Source organism: Betta splendens, chromosome 5 (genome assembly GCF_900634795.4).
Source record: "Betta splendens chromosome 5, fBetSpl5.4, whole genome shotgun sequence".
In the NCBI taxonomy this organism is placed as follows: domain Eukaryota; kingdom Metazoa; phylum Chordata; class Actinopteri; order Anabantiformes; family Osphronemidae; genus Betta; species Betta splendens.
In genome coordinates, this window is record NC_040885.2 from 11,511,673 (window position 1) to 11,529,475 (window position 17,803).

Consider the following 17,803-nt stretch of genomic DNA (forward strand, 5'->3'; position numbering starts at 1 on the left):
GGTTGTCTGGATCTGTGACAATTGGCCATTCACACCACTGGAGGAGTTGTTGGGTTTTGTTTCCCCCACAATCTTGGTTTTGTTTCTTGAAGATGTCACTTCCTGTCTGTGTGTAATTACTCTGATGCTATACACCCTTCTAGACTTGTATTGTTATGCCCTAAGCTTCAAGCAGTAAGTACGGCAGTTACTGCTAGTGTATGTAGGAGTTTTGAAGATGTGAAGTTGTCTTTTTTTAATGTCCTGTTTCCCGTCCTGTGCCAAGTTTAGTACCTTGTGTTGTCTTTTATGTTTAGTCTCATGAGCCTGTAGTGTACAGAGCTGTTAATTTTATGGTTGGTGTTGCTGCATAGCAGTGAGCTTTGCTAGTTTCGGTTCCTGTTTGGGTCGTTGCATTTGGGTTCTACCCCTCTCCTGTCTTCGTCCACTTACTTATTATTACTTAACTTATTATTTATCTTGGATGCGTAGGATGGTAAATGGTCGCTGTAAAAATATGACACTTTCAACACCCATTCTGGGATCTAAAGTGTTTTACATGCATTTTCGCATTTACCCACACTGATGATACCTCTGACAGGGCGTGTCAGTCTTTACATTTAATTTAGAATGATATTCAATCTAAAATTCAAGAATTGATTAAATTTGAGTGATATCAAACTACAGTATATATTCTGTATACATTATTTAAAACAACAAATGTCAACAAAGGCATGTCCTGGGAAACTGGAGTTGACAGAATCTGGACCTAAGTAGAAAACAAAGGAGGACCGTCCAAACCTGCTCCTGTGCTTATTGATGGCTTGTGAGGTTATGTACATACAGTAGTTTGGAGAAACATCCAGGTGCTGGCACATACATTTAGGGCCAGGGGTGGGCTCTTTCACTGGGGCCTGGGGTTGAGGCCAGTTGTGGCCTCGCTCACTGGCCCTGGTGGAGAGATCACCACCCAGTTTTAACTGCAAAAAGACATTTAGGGTGGGGGGGGCACTGTCCGGGGGACACACCGTCAGCCAGCGGTCGTGCTCCTGGAGGTGTCACCCACTTTCAGTGCACTACAGTTCCACACACTCACGTCCAAGCTGGGTTGCAAGGTTATGGGGTGCCTTTTCCGCTGCCCTCTGCTTCTCCCGGGTTGGGGGATTTGGGTGGGGCTCGGGAGGAGCTGCAGTCCCTGCCTGGGGCCACATCGGCGGCAGGCCGGAGACCTACCCTCCCCACGAATGAGATTAAGCAAATGGTGTGGGTGCGAGAATGTATCTGAGAGTGCATGGGTTCACGTATGATTGACTAGTTTGTTGTGAGAGAGTTTATGGTGTATGTGTGTTGAGTTTGTATGCATAGGGTGCGGTTGGAGTGTGGGGGGTCCGGTTTTCCGCCCGGGGTATGTTGATCATCTGCCTGGGTGGTCTCCTTTCTGCTGACCCCCACCAATTGCTGGCCTTGTGCTGCAGGCCGCTGTGGTGCCAGGGGATGAGGTCGGGCCGATGGGGTGGGCCCCGCTCCGCTCGTGTAGGGGTGGTGGACTGGGGGTCAGCCCCACTCTGGGTGTGGGGGCATCTCCTAGTGGGCTCCCTACAGACCGTGGGTCCTCGGGCTCCACTCTTTCAAGCCGACCCTCCCACCGGGGAGAGTGTTTGCCCCTGGTTCTCATGGGGCGGACAGCGTTGACCCCCGGTGGCCCACTCTGGCCTCGGGTGCTGTCTCTGTGGCTGCTGCAGCTCTGCCTGGGGGGCTCTGTGTGGGCGGCTTGGGTCGTAACACCTGCCCTCCTGGAACTGAAGGTGTGTGGGCTCCCTGGCTGCTGGGATTCCTTCCTCTGCTTGCTGGATGGGCGTAGTGGCCGAGCCCCTCACATCACCCTGGCTTCCACAAGTGGCATTGTTCATGCACCAACGTCTGCCTCACCCTTTGGGTGAATAATATCAGGCTACAGCCTTACTAACCTTGTAGTGTGACACTCAACACCTGAACAGGCTTTCCAAATCCAACTAAGTATTACTGATACTTATCACTACCAATATCAATAATGTGTTAATATGGAAATTGTGGTGTTGTATGTCATGACTTTTATTAAGTAGTATGGGATATGTATAACAATGCATATGTGTATGTACTGTATATGATATGTATATGTTTGTATGAGTATGTGCACATACCTTAACACTATTATTGGTATTAGTATTAATCTCCAAAGTAAACCACAGTACAACAGTTATTTAAATATGAATGTGTTAGCCTAAGGTACATCCCTGCTTATTTATTTTGCACCGATTGTTTACTTAACAGATTTGCTTGGTTTCAGCAGCTGGTTGCACCCCCCACCCCCCCACCCCCCTTCTGCACACACACCCTAAAGCAGAAACTTAACCTGTCCACCAAACACCAACATCACACATATTTGGGATTAGCTAAATAAACCATTAAATAATCATAAATCAAGAGGAGTAGATATATACCCCTCTTGTTAAAGCAAAGCTGTCCATCACAATATGGCATTCAGCGTAATATATGCTGCTTGTTAAACTGCTGGACAGAACAAAAAAAAAAAAGAAATGATGCTGGATGGGTTGAAAAGGCTGGAGCTTATGGAGTTATTTGTAGGGGAGGAAAGGTCAATATGGGAGGTAACAGGGCTGGTAAAAAGATGGAGGCGGTACAGGATAAATGATTAATGTTGATGTGGGAGTAGAGTGACACCGGGACTCTTAACCCCGGGGGACGTGGAACCAATAAGATGCCAGTTGTGAGGAAATAGTTGTGTACTTTGGATAATGTAGAATTTGTGCCAGTAAAAAAGGGTTTGTGTCATAGTTTTATCACTAATTAAATACATGGTGTTTATTTTATAAAGAAAATAAAAGAAGGGTGAAAATTAAGTCTATATGTTTCAATGATTAATTAACGATTACCAGTAGCCCAGTCCCTGGTCCAACCAGCCCTGCCTGTGTTCAGTCCCTGGTCCAACCAATTCCGCCTGCTGTTGCTTGTTGTTGCTGACTTTTTCCCTCTCGCTCTCTCCCCCCTCACTCTAACCGGTCAAGGCAGACGGCAACACACATCCAGCCTGGTTCTGCTGGAGGTTTCTTCCTTGTTAGAGAGGCAGATTTTCCTTTTCACTGTTGCAGTCAAATTGTAATTAAAAGCTTGTTGTGTGCAAAGTGCCTTGAGATACTTTGTGATGATTTTTTTATATCGAGTTTATATTTTTTGTAACATAAAACCCTAAATTAGGTAATTTCTTGTATTAAAATGTACTTTAAAAAAACAGAATGAGAGTACCAGAGATCTACAGTATGGCCAGCGCTTACTGTAGCTGTTCTGTGTGTGTGTATGTATGTGTGGGTGGGTGGTTGAGTGGGTGGAGGTTGATACAAGACAAACTGGAGGCACGGTTGCACTCTGACAGGAGACATCATGGGGAGAGCTCTAATGCAAACCGCCCTCTTTGGTCTGTTGCTGACTTTGGTGACCTCATTACCAAATAAAGTAAGTTCATAAAAGCTGAGCAACTCCACTGTAAATACGGTATTTTACAGGAGAAAGACATCCATGGTAAGATTAATGTAGATTAGCTTTGTGTCAATACTGTATAAAACAAGACATTGCATGTAAAACCCTCTGTACAATAAAATGCTTGTTTGCCGCTCATTGCAGGGTGTTGTTTGAGTTGTGACCTTTTAAAAAGACCAAAACATCTGTTTGTGCTTGATGTATTATGTAGATGTATTAGTCTGATTGTGAAAACATAATCTAATGTTGAATCTGTTGGTAAATCTTTTAGGGACAAAGAGCAAAGTTTAATAGACAAAATCAATAACTAAATAACTGCTGTAAACATTGTGATGCAGTTGAGTTGAGTCATAGACTTTGTAATTCTAGAGTTAAAACATTTCACCATCTGTTCAGGTAGCTTCTTCAGCCTGAGGGATGTTGGTTAGAGACCACACAGTTATCACCCAGCTACACATCACTTTACTCCTGCAAAGGTTAGGCCTTTTGGTGGACAAAGGACTGTGCCTAGAGTAGATGTAAATGTTATTTAAGCACATGCACAAAGCAATAGGAAATTGGGGTTTGGAATTCTATCAACAGATGATCTTGGTCAAAAGATCAGTGTATTCTTTATTTACTACCCTCCTGTATTTTCCTAGGATGACTGGGACATCTACAGCTTTCACATCAACTCCACAGTGACCAGTCGTTACGCTACAACAGTCATCACAAGCCGCGTGGCCAATCGAATGAACGAATCCAAGGAAGTAGAATTCCAAGTGCGGATTCCCAAGACTGCCTTCATCAGTAAATTCAGAATGTGTGTGAAATATTTACATGGTTTACACATGGTTTACACATGAACAATAAATGAGTAACAAATCAGGGGACAGTCAGGACTGTTGTTCACCATCATTTCTTCAGGTTTATGGACGGCCAGGTGTACGATGGTGTTGTGAAAACCAAGGAACAGGCTCAGCAGCAGTACACTGCAGCTGTATCCCGTGGGCAAAGCGCTGGGCTCGTCAGGTACATGGGCCACTTTACTGCCTACAGGTCCTGTCTGTTACTTGAACCTCTCACAGTGGGGCCTCAGTGTAACATGCAGTAGCACAATCTAAAGAAGAGGGTGAGAACCTGTGCTCCAGTGCTGTGATGGTGCTCTGTATTGCAGCTCTGTAGGGAGGACCCTGGAGGAATTTAAGACGTCAGTGACTGTGGCTGCTCACAAAAAAGTGACCTTTGAACTCACGTATGAGGAACTGCTGAAACGCAGACACGGCAAGTACGAACTGCAAATCCATGCTCGGCCGATGCAGCCTGTCAGCGACTTCAAGGTAGGTCTCATCATGTAGTGGTCATGCAGGGAGGGTAGGGGTCATTACATATTAATTCATGAGTGGTTCTAAGTATTTTCCCTCCAGGTTGATGTGTACATAGATGAAAAGGCTGGCATCAGTTTCCTGGAGGTTAAAGGTGGACTAAGCACCAAAGCTCTGGCTAATGCCATCACCAAAACACTGACAGACAAACAGGTACAGCAGGAAGTGATGGGAAATCCTTACAGTATGTTTATTAGTTTGTTTCATCCAGTTTACTGTGCAGTCAATGCATCATTTTTTTAATCATGATGTACTGTACTTTTACTGTTGCGTGACATCACTTGAACTATAACTCTACAAACACAAAAACTGTTATTTTTCCTATAGGCCTTAGCGGCTCAGGGTGGGAATTACCCCCCTGGGCTGCTACAATATCATAACAGATGAAACAGCCTCCAGGTCCAAGCTTCAGTTTGTCCCTTTCAGTTCATGCTGTTTTCTGGCATCCTCTTGTTTGTAGGCGTGGGTGTACTTCTACCCAACTGAAAGCCAACAGAAGACATGTGACAGCTGTGGAGAGCAGGGTATGAATGGAGATCTGGTTATTGTTTATGATGTCAACAGGGACATTTCAGTTGGTGACATTAAGGTACATAAAGCGGTTTTCTGTTCATTACATTAAAACCAACAATACAGTATATAAGTTATCTACAGTGACTAACTACTTCTTAACAAACCTTTCAACAAATAATAATTTCTACCTTTTTTAAGGCATCAGGTGGATATTTTGTTCACCACTTTGCTCCGTCCAGTCTTCCACGGATACCAAAGAATGTTGTCTTTGTTATTGATCAAAGTGGCTCCATGAGTGGGCGAAAAATACAACAGGTACAGTTTGTTAAATACTGTCACTGAGGCACAGCAGGAATTTTAGCTTAGTGAGACGCAATGAATTTCGTTGAACATGAAGTAATCATTACCTCATGGGTTTTTAAACCTGAGTTGAAGCCCTGACATGTCAGTGATTCTTCTTTTCTCAGACCAGGACAGCATTAATCCATATTTTGAATGATTTGAATGAAGATGATTTTTTCGGTCTCATCACTTTTGATGGTGAAATTTTTCACTGGAAGAGAGAACTTGTTCAGGCCACCAAGACAAACGTGAACAGTGCCAAGACTTTTGCACAAAATATTCCAGCCAGAGGATGTGAGTGTGTTTTAATAAATATGTATACTTTGTATAATGTTAACAAGTAGAACAGCAAAGACTAAATATGTTTTTACTTCATTGTAGCCACTGACATTGATGCAGCAGTGCTGGAAGGAGCTCGTATTCTGAAGGCACATCCCAGAGAAGGTTCAGCATCGATCCTTATACTTCTGACTGATGGAGACCCCACCTCAGGTTAGGACTAAATACACATATACATGAATACTATGCCCTAATGAGACCATAAATAACTTATTTACATGTATTTCATTGGGTTTTCTTTTAAAGTGCGGTGATTATCAGTTTTGAAATTAAAAAATGTAATATAATCCACATTTCTTTCAGAAATTAAGGATGATCTTGAACCTACCGAAATCTACCACTTAATGTGGTAATGATGTGAAATTTGTTCACTGTCTTTTTCTGGTTATTGTTTAAATAAACATCTTTTGTTACTACAGGGGAGATAAACCTTGAAACAATACAGTCCAATGTCCGAAAGGCCATTGCAGGCAAATTTCCTCTCTACTGTCTTGGTTTTGGTTTTGACGTCAATTTTGAATTCCTTGAGAAGATGTCACTGCAGAACAACGGTGTAGCACGACGGATCTATGAGGACTCTGATGCTGACTTACAGCTGAAGGTATTTAGAAAGACTTGGCTCCTTCATGTTATTATTACTGAGGACTGTTGGACATGGGGAGAATCAAGATTCCTGCACTGTCCATTAACAGGGTTTCTATGAAGAGGTGGCCACTCCTCTGTTGACCAATGTAACCATGATGTACACAGGAGGCACCAATCTGACCCAGACTCACTTCACACAGTATTATAATGGCTCTGAGATTGTGGTGGCTGGTCAGATCACCAACAATGACATTGAGACCTTCACTCCAGAAGTTATAGCCATTTCAGTAAGAATTCATTTAAGCTGCACACTGTGTGTAATAATGTGAAACAGCTTTAATGACATGACTGTGGGCCACAACAGGGAACAGGCAGTGTGAGGTTTTCTGACACTAATCCCACTGTGGAATCGACTGACACAGTGTCTGACAGACGCCTTCAGAGGGTTTGGGCCTACCTCACAGTCAAACAACTCCTGGACAAGGCGTGAGTGTGGTGTTGGCCATTTTCTTCTGTAGTCTGTAATCAATGAATTATTAAAAGCTGCAATCCTCATTTGTAATAATAGAATTTTAAGAAAATATAATATTTCTCTGACTGATTTAAAGTTTTGGCTGATGTTCTTTTATTGCAGTGTCTCAAAAAAGGTTCAATCTATGAAAATATTGTTGCGTGTTAATAATCATAATCATAACTTAGGCTGCAGTTGTCTGGGCCTGAGAAGGATCGAATGAGGGAGGAGGCCTTGAAGCTGTCACTGAAGTACAGTTTTGTGACCTCACTCACATCTATGGTGGTCACCAAGCCTGAGGGAGAAAACTCTGATGTGCTGCATAAACCCAAAGAAGGTGAAAAACCTGCAGCAGTACAAATGTGAGAAACATACATACAACAGAATACAAAATCTAAAACGTTTATCTTCAACTGTTTTCTTTCAACAGGCCAGATGCAGCCTATTCCAGGTATTACATTGCTCTGCTCGAACATCATATATAAAATGATGTATTTTATGTATAAATGTATTGATAATTATTACAAACTGAAAGTCCATTTATCACTTAAAGATGTACATGTGAAAAAAGTTTTAATTTGCGAGCAGTTTATTTACAATTAGACTACAAGACAGTAAAGTCAAACTTGGTCTTAATATAGTGTTGTTATTTTTTTCTTTTTTACAGTTGCGACTTCACGTATTTCAGGTTTGATAAGTAAACTTTCTTTGATGCTCATATAATTTCATTTTGAAACAGAACAAATGTATACAGTATATGTCCTAAAGGTGAACCCTACTGTCACAGTAAAATCTGAAATTGACTTCATGCTCTAAAAAGTTAATGTTCATGTGTTTTCTTTTTATAGGCCAGATGCAGCCTAATCCAGGTATTGCATTGCTCTGCTCTAACATGATAATATAAAATGATTTATTATGTATATTATATGTGTTTTATATATAAATGTATGCACACAACAGTATTGCAAACTCGAAGACGCACCATTAGTATCATTAACAATATTTTAACAGATACATTAAAACTGTTACCAACATCTTTCAAAATAAACAAATGTTACATTATTGCAAAATACATCTTAATGAATCTAATAGAAATTTTCTTATCTTACTGAAATGTATCTTTTTTTTATTAACTCATGTTTTTGATGTATTTATGGCATGTCTTTTTAGGTGCTGCAGATTATGATGTTTCCTATTATATTGGTAATGTATGATGTATTGTATGTATGATTATGGTGTCCCTATTTACAAGAACATAACAGAAATCATTAACAGTAACATCAGTACAAATACTGTGGTCAGGATACCTGTACAGGGAGAAAACTCTAAACTATTTACAATTAGACTACAAGACAGTAAAGTCAAACTTTGTTCTAATTTATTCTTCATATTTTTTTCTGTTTTACAGCTGCAACTTCACATGATTCAGGTTTGATAGAGACACACTTGTGAGAGGAAAATTAAATTAAACTTTCTTTAATGCTCATGTAGTTTTATTTTGAAACAGAACAAATGTGTACAGTACATGTCCTAAATGTGTGCCCTATTGTCATCCAGTAAAAGCTGATATAGGCTTCACGCTCCCAAAGCAGTTTGGTAGACTCTCTTTCTAAACTAGAACATTTGCCAAAAATTTTGCTAATAACTGTTTGGACTAAAATATTTTTAATAAAATATGTTGTTATGGTACTCTAAATAAAAAAAAATAAAAATAAGTAAATAAAAATATTTCACATTGATGTTTTGCAACACAACTGTATGTAGCTCAAAGAAAATTATAAGCACCACAACAACATGTTCATGCTCTTTTTTTCTTATCAAATTTTTTATCAAATTTCTTTTACTGCAATTAGAATTGTTTTAGCATTTATGTACAATTTTTTTTTTAGGAATTGGTGCTGGTGCTGGTATTGCTGGAGAAATAGGTACTGTTATCTCTTTTAATATTCTTTTTATGTACAATAACTACACTATATGTCCTAATGTTCCCTAGTTGATACCAACTTACAGTAAATGTTTGGCAAAGACTATATTAAGTCCCTATTGTCACGGCGCTCTAGGTAGCGGACCCACATGCACGGCAGAGACAAAGCTTGGTGAATAACAAGGGTTTATTTGTACTCTTGGTCAGACAGGCAAGGGTCGATACACAAAGGCGGCGGTTACAGTACAGACAGGGATTAGACAGTCGGTGGTCAGAAGGCAGGCTTAGGTCAGACTTACGGCAAGGCGGTATCACAGGTGAGGCGGATGGCAATTGGCAGGAAAAACAGGGTCGGTCACGAAACAAGACAGGAATTAATGCTGGACTGCTTTCAATAACACAAAGACAATCTGGCAACTGGGCAGGGCTAGAGCTGGTGCTAAAATGCGGACTGATGATGACTAGATGGGTGACAGGTGAGTTGATTAGAACCGGAAGTAAGGCTGGCTGAAACTAACAATGACTGAGACAGGAAGTGGTGACAAAATAAAACCGGAAATGAGTAATTGCAGTGACTAAATGACATGAGCTGTGACACCTATTCACAAGAACATAACTTAAATTACTAACAGTACGAATAGTCAAGGTACCCGCACTCTCTTTCATACAGGAGTTGTAAATAGAGGAAAACCCAAAAACGTTCTTGAGATTTACATTAGAAACAATTTTTTTATGTCTTATTAGAGCACATCTCATTAGTATCATTAACAATATTTAAACAGGTACATTAAAACTGTTACCAACATCTTTCAAAATAAACAAATGTTACATTATTGTAAAATACATCTTAATGAATCTAATGGAAATTTTCTTATCTTACTGTAAATGTATCTTTTTTTATTAACCCCTTTTTTTATGTATTTATGGCATGTTTTTTAGGTGCTGCAGATTATGATGTTTCCTATTATATCGGTAATGTATGATGTATTGTATGTATGATTATGGTGGAGAGTATGTACTAGGACTTAAGACCATATTAAGTCCCTATTTACTAGAACATAACAGAAATCATTAACAGTAACATCAGTACAAATACTGTAGTCAGGATACCTGCACAGGGAGAAAACTCTGGCTTTTTTACAATTACACTACAAGACAGTAAAGTCAAACTTTGTTCTAATTTATTTTTCTTTTTTTTCTGTTTTACAGCTGCAACTTCACATGATTCAGGTTTGATAGAGACACACTTGTGAGAGGAAAATTTAATTAAACTTTCTTTAATGCTCATGTAGTTTTATTTCGAAACAGAACAAATGTGTACAGTACATGTCCTAAATCTGTGCCCTATTGTCATCCAGTAAAAGCTGAAATTGGGTTCACGCTCCCAAGGCAGTTTGGTAGACTCTCTCTAAACTAGAACATTTGCCAAAAATTTTGCTAAAAACTGTCTGGACTAAAATATTTTAATAAAATGTAATGTTATGGTACTGTATATAAAAAAAATAAGTAAATAAAAATATTTCACATTGATGTTTTGCAAAACAACTGTATGTAGCTCAGAGAAAATGATATGCACTACAACAACATGTTTATGCTCTTTTTTTTATAAAATTTCTTATTAAATGTGTAGAACACTAGATTTCACATTAGCCTTTAGACTTGTTTTTGTTTGTTTTGTCTTATAGCTGCTGCTGCTACTGATGGAAGAATAGGTACTGTATTTTTTTCTTTTAATACTCTTTTTATATACAGTAACTGTTTTTATTTACAGATATCAAGGTACACCATATGTCCTAATGTTTCCTGGTTGATACTGTACCATCTTAAATGTTTAGCAAAGACCATAATAAGTCCCTATTTACAAGAACATAACTGAAATCATTAACAGTAACATCAGTACAAATACTTTAGTCAAGATACCTGCACAGGGAGAAAACTCTGATGTGCTGCATAAACCCAAAGAAGGTGAAAAACCTGCAGCACTACAAATGTGAAAAACATTAAGAGAATATAAAATCTAAAAAGTTTATCTTCATCTGTTTTCTTTTAACAGGCCAGATGCAGCCTATTCCAGGTATTGCATTGCTCTCCTCTAAAAAAATTAGGATTTAAAAAGCTAAAAAGTTCATTTGTCCTGTGTTTTGCTTTTAACATGAGACATGCATCACTTTCTAGGTTTGTTACTGAAGCAAAACAAATTGTTATAAGCTCGCTGGATAGCGATCGGTAAAGTCACAGGACTTGCATTTGGATTGGTTCGAATCCCCCGTTAGGGCGAATAGGCATCCAGTGTGGGTCCTTGGGCAAGACCCTTTAAGCTACCGCCTACCTCATATTGTCTGAGAGACAATGAACCACATGAGATACCGGCTCAGACGTCGCCTGGTCTAACAAGGTCTGCGTCAGGTGTTGGGGAACCAGAGCACCTTGGCGAGAAGTGGGCTACTGGAACAAGAAAGAAATGGCTGAGATGCGAGAACAAGGCTCTGTTGGAATGCTACTACTCAAGTAACCCTAGTCAGAGGGGCTACATGCAAAGAATGTGCGGTGAATGGGAACGGAGAAACCCACATTCAAGGCTGACGGCGAAGCAACTAGTAGCTCAGTGTTCCAACATCCACAAACGGCAACTGCACAGTCCACGCTCTTTGCACAGTCTACACCTTGGGTCTTGTCTGGTGTGGTAGATCTGGGCCTCTATGGCTCTGGTGCTCAGGGCCTGCTCCTGTGCAGCCAGGATGAGTGCCTCTGTGCTGTCCTTCAGCCCGGCCCTTTCAAGCCATTGGTAGGATTTGTTGAGATCAGCCACTTCAGTTATGTTCCGGTGGTACATCCCGTGCAAGGGCTTGTCCTCCCATGATGGTCCCTCTTCCAGCATCTCATCCTCTGTTCTCCACTGCCTGAGACATTCACTCAGCACGTCATCTGTCGGGGCCTTATCCTTGATGTACTTATGGATCTTGGATGTTTCATCCTGGATAGTGGCTCTCACGCTCACTAGTCCTCGGCCTCCTTCCTTGCGGCTAGCGTACAGTCTCAGGGTGCTGGATTTGGGGTGGAACCCTCCATGCATGGTGAGGAGCTTTCGTGTCTTAACATCTGTGGTCTGTATCTCTTCCTTTGGCCACCTTATTATTCCTGCAGGGTATCTGATCACTGGCAGAGCGTAGCTGTTTATTGCCCGGGATTTGTTCTTGCCATTGAGCTGGCTTCTTAGGACTTGCCTTACTCGTTGGAGGTATTTGGCTGTTGCCGCATTCCTTGTTGCCTGTTCAAGGTTGCCGTTCGCCTGTGGTATTCCAAGGTACTTGTAATTGTTCTCAATGTCTGCTATTGTTCCTTCTGGGAGTGAGACCCTTTCTGTGTGGATTACCTTGCCTCTCTTTGTCACCATCCTCCCACATTTCTCGAGCCCGAATGGCATCCCGATGTCTAAGCTGTAGATCCTGGTGGTGTGGATCAGTGAGTCGATGTCTCGCTCACTCTTGGCGTACAGCTTGATGTCATCCATGTAGAGGAGGTGGCTTATGGTGGCCCCGTTCCGGAGTCGGTATCCATAGCCAGTCTTGTTTATTATTTGGCTGAGGGGGTTCAGACCTATGCAGAACAGCAGTGGGGACAGTGCATCTCCTTGGTATATGCCACATTTGATGGATACTTGGGCAAGTGGCTTCCCATTGGCTTCAAGGGTGGTTCTCCACAACCTCATCGAGTTTGCAATGAAGGCCCTTAGAGTTCTGTTGATGTTGTACAGCTCCAAGCATTCAGTGATCCATGTGTGTGGCATTGAGTCATAGGCTTTCTTGTAGTCAATCCAGGCTGTGCACAGGTTGGTGTGTCGCATTCTGCAGTCTTGGGCGACTGTTCTGTCTACCAGGAGTTGGTGTTTGGCTCCTCTGGTATCCTTACCAATGCCCTTCTGTGCTTCGCTCATGTATTGACTCATGTGCCCACTTATCTTAGCTGCGATGATGCCTGACATGAGCTTCCATGTTGTGGAGAGACAGGTTATTGGCCGGTAGTTGGATGGGACTGTGCCCTTTGAGGGATCCTTCATTATCAGGATCGTTCGCCCTTCGGGTAGCCATTCAGGGTGAGTCCCATCCCTTAGCAGCTGGTTCATTTGTGCTGCCAGGCGCTCATGGATTGCAGTGAGCTTCTTTAGCCAGTAGGCGTGGATCATCTCAGGGCCAGGTGCTGTCCAGTTTTTCATACCTGAGACTCTATGTTGGATGTCTGCCACTGTGATAGTCACTGGATTCTGTTCAGGGAGGTTGCTGTGGTCTTCCCTCAGATCCACCAGCCACTGTGCATCACTGTTGTGTGATGCCTCCCTTTCCCATATACCCTTCCAGTACTGTTCAGTTTCCAGCCTTGGTGGGTCTGCTCTGTTGTTATTACCCTGCCATTGAGAGTACACTTTCGCAGGTTGTGTTGCGAACAGCCGGTTTATTCGTCTGGCTTCGTTATCTCTGGTGTATCTCTTTAGGCGGCTGGCCAAGGCTTGTAGCCTTTGCTTGGCAGTTTCGAGTGCTTCAGGTATGGTCATCTGGCTGTACCTCTTGGGCATCGGTCTTTTCATTGCACCTCTCTGGGCCTCTGTCATTTGGCTCACTTCCCTCCGAGCTGCCTTGATTTTTGCCTCCAACCTTCGTTTCCATGGTGGGTATTGTTTCTCATGGCTCCCATGGTTGCTCTTATGGCCAAGCACCTCTAGGATCACTGATGCTGAAGCGTATATCAGCTCATTGTTCTGGTAGGGATCGCTCTCAATGCTGCATTCACATCTTCCATGAGACTTTCTGATGGTACTTCACTTAGCCGTTGTAGTGGGGTTCGGGGTTGCCTGTTCAATCTCGCCATGATCTTATCTTTCAGGTCAGTCGCTGCCTCGCTCAGCGTATCTGTGCTTATTGGGGCTTCGTACCCAATTTCCGGTTGGGGAGATGGTGAAACCTCCCCTCTGACCTGGCGTCCTGGCTCCCCCTTGCCGTAGCATTTGTGTTGTATCTCGTCAATCTCAAGTCGTGATAGCAGTTGCCGTTTGTGGATGTTGGAACACTGAGCTACTAGTTGCTTCGCCGTCAGCCTTGAATGTGGGTTTCTCCGTTCCCATTCACCGCACATTCTTTGCATGTAGCCCCTCTGACTAGGGTTACTTGAGTAGTAGCATTCCAACAGAGCCTTGTTCTCGCATCTCAGCCATTTCTTTCTTGTTCCAGTAGCCCACTTCTCGCCAAGGTGCTCTGGTTCCCCAACACCTGACGCAGACCTTGTTAGACCGGGCGACGTCTGAGCCGGTATCTCATGTGGTTCATTGTCTCTCATGATATATATATATATATATATATATATATATATATATATATATATATATATATATATATATATATATATATATATATATATATATATGATTGATATATATATGAAATATATATATATATATATATATATATATATATATATATATATATATATATATATATATATATATATATATATATATATATGATTGATTTAGTCAGACCATTCTTTGGGGTCCACCGTTCAATAAGAAATAGCTACATGAAAGTGTTGCATCTGGATCAAACACATTCACTCAATTTACCCTGCCTCTCGCCCAAAGACAGCTGGGATAGGCTCCAGCACCACCTGTGACCCTGCATGGGAATAAGTGCTAGAAGGTGGATGGATGTATATTTAAACGTATAATTACTTTATATTTCCACATTTTGTGTCCTTGTAGACGAAAGACAAACAACAAAACCTAATGACTGATTACAACGATGTTTACATTTTTTTACTTGTTTTCTTACTTTTTATGTTGCTACACTAAGGCTTCCATTAATTACTCCAGTGTTTGAAACAAGAAACCACACTTAACTAAATGCTGTACTGCTCCTGTATCCCTTGAAGTGTTGCTTTATTCATGCAGTAGCTGTTCTTTTGTTTTGTTTTTTCCTACAGACTGGATTGGAGGTCATATAAGAACATATCCATCTTCAGGTTGTATAGTACATTAGAACCTTTTAAGCACATATGCAATTAGATTTTAGCAGCCATGACTTCATCAATGTCTTTAAATAAAATAAGGGTCACAGGGGCCTTTCCCAGTGTCTCTCAGGGACCTGCTTTGAAAACAAGTACAGTAGGAAAAAAAAAACACTCAAATGACAAATGAGAAGAACTCCAGCACTACGTGACCCTTAGGAGGATATGAATGAAAGTGCTGTCAAATCTTTTTAAACAATATACAGAATTATTGATTTGATACTCACATCGTACGGTAACTTTTACAGTACACTGTCAGAATGAGTGAGTGAAAATTTTTAACTAAATATAATGACCATCTTCAAGCATATCATCAACATATCTCTTAGTATCCACCTTCCAGTGAATTAGAAAGAAAATTGATCTTTCTGCAACATGCATTGACAAATGCGCATGTTCATTAGCTTTGGATTTATTCATCCTGACATCCACATCAACTAATTCTAGTTTAGTTTCACTGTTAAAAGGGAGGATTAAAATAGTAGTAGTAGATACATTCAGTACTTTGTCGTACATTTAAGGAACTGCCATTCTAATTTCTCCCTATACAGATATTACTGCTAGTCCTGCTTCTCCCCATGGCACAGTAGCTACTGGTACAGTATTTCATAACTGTGTGTGTGTGTGTGTGTGTATGTGTGTGTGTGTGTGTTCATACACTAGACTATGAATTTCTATACAAATTAAACTATAAGGGTTACAGGGTTCACATGTTCAATTGCTTTAGATTTGCTCATCCTGACACCCACATTTACTAGTTTATTTATTATTTGACTGTTTTTTGCTGGTGTAGGTAAAAGGTGTGCATTTACTAAAAACTAAAGATCCATTGTTTAAGGTTTGAGGCAATTGTGATTTTTTTCCCCATTTTGATTTTGATCATTTAAATTTTGCAGCAAACTTTTCTTTACTGCATTTAAAATATATGTAATTACGTATTGGAGGGAAGCCAGTGTTTGTCCTCATCAAACAAGTTCATTCTGTACAAAGGTTTTAATCTACTCTGTGTCTCTAGTTCCTGTTTTGCACAGGTTTTTGATTAAAACTGAGAATCAGTCTCTTCCACTCTGCTTTGACGTTCCTGGAGACACTCGCCTTAAACTACTTCACCATCCCAGTGAGGGTCAGTAACATTATTTTACCCATTCTATATCCCAGATGATGCAAGAAATACATACAAGAAAATACAAAAGAGAAAAAGGAAAAAAATTCTTGAAAATTTTGTTCACATCATATTGTCATATAATTCCCCGGTTTCAAGTGTGCTGCTGATGAACATCTGTTTTCATTTGCACCAGAGCTTTCTGTGATTGGTCTCCTGGATTCACCACCAAATACAGGATTCAAACTAATCGTCATCCAATTAAAGAATAGCCAGGTTGTTGAGCTGTGCCCTGACGGCCTCATTAAGCAACAGGTTCAAGGAGTTATGCATTACACTGGACAGAACCTTGTCTCAACTGAGTGAGTAGAATAAAGAATACCTGTAGTGGTAGTAGATATACTGTGGAAAAGCACCAACTTCACTCACAGTTTAAGACTACAACCACCTGCTTTCTCAGTAGTTTGATATGACGTCTGAAAATGTCTGAGAGACAAACATGCTTTAAGACACGCTTTGATTTTTTTCTTTAGCATAACTGCTATCGGACGAGACAAGGAATTTGATGTTGCCATTAGAGACACTCGCATGGTCGTCTTAATTCATGAGGTGGATGGTAACAAGTTCCTCTGGCCGGTTTTAAGACAGAAACCGTCAGACAACAGCATTGATGGAATTTTAGGTTTGTTTGAATGAATCAAAAAATCAGTTAAAGAACGCATCCATATGAGGTTTGAACAATCATTCAAGTATTCTCTGCTTTTCCTCTTATATTATGTGTCCAGTTCTAAAGCCAGCAGTTTATGAGGAGGTGCAGCAAAGTCCCTCCACAAAGCTGAAGATCAGAGATCAGGAGATTGGTGTCACCAGGTACAGTTTGGTCTCATACCCTTTAGTATTGGACCACAGAATGAAAAGCTATTTAAAAGTTAACATTAGCATAAAGAACCTCCTTCTACACAAACATGACCATGTCTGTGGTTCCTTTGCAGATCCAGTGCTGTTGACTACACTATTTCTGCTGCCCCAACACTGGACTGCTGGTTCATGTCTGCTGAGTCTGCTCTGCAGAGACGCCTGGATGATTTCATTGTTTAATCACCAGAAATATAAAATAAAGAAAAATAATTAATTCACTATAGACGAAAATTGCAAATCAATAAAACATATTCAAAACCTTTGCTTGTCTGAAACTTAATATTCATCTTAGATGCATAGGATGTGTCAGTCTCTACATTTATTTTGGAATAATATTTAATCCTAAATTAACGAATTTGTTACCTTTGAGTTATATCAAAGTACAGTATATATTCTGTATATGTGAAACAAGAAATGTCAACAAAGGCCTGTTCTGGGAAACTGGAGATCATGACTGAGGTGACAGAATCTGGACCTGAAGACCGGCCAAACCTGCTCCTGTGCTTATTGATGGCTTGTACATGAGATGCTGCTGGATGGGTTGTAAAGGCTGGAACTTATAGAGTGACTTAAAGAATTTGTTACCTTTAGGTTATATCAAAGTACAGTATATATTCTGTATATGTGAAACAAGAAAT

At 40.7% G+C, this 17,803-nt stretch overlaps 1 protein-coding gene across 1 annotated transcript; it reads left to right on the top strand.

Annotated features, from left to right (window-relative positions):
* The first annotated feature begins 3,377 nt into the window (after positions 1-3,377).
* On the top strand, positions 3,378-17,427 carry LOC114855147 (inter-alpha-trypsin inhibitor heavy chain H3-like). The gene is made up of 30 exons (XM_029150013.3): positions 3,378-3,489; positions 4,155-4,315; positions 4,420-4,524; positions 4,670-4,832; positions 4,920-5,030; positions 5,338-5,466; positions 5,589-5,705; positions 5,858-6,026; positions 6,114-6,224; positions 6,491-6,672; positions 6,764-6,943; positions 7,021-7,142; positions 7,356-7,504; positions 7,598-7,618; positions 7,835-7,855; positions 8,016-8,036; positions 8,338-8,370; positions 8,576-8,596; positions 9,057-9,092; positions 10,031-10,063; positions 10,301-10,321; positions 10,777-10,803; positions 11,145-11,165; positions 15,062-15,100; positions 15,697-15,741; positions 16,161-16,268; positions 16,444-16,609; positions 16,781-16,929; positions 17,033-17,117; positions 17,240-17,427. Exons 1-30 carry the CDS (start codon positions 3,418-3,420, stop codon positions 17,343-17,345), a joined length of 2,724 nt encoding a protein of 907 aa, XP_029005846.1. The 5' UTR covers positions 3,378-3,417; the 3' UTR covers positions 17,346-17,427.
* Positions 17,428-17,803: the final 376 nt, after the last annotated feature.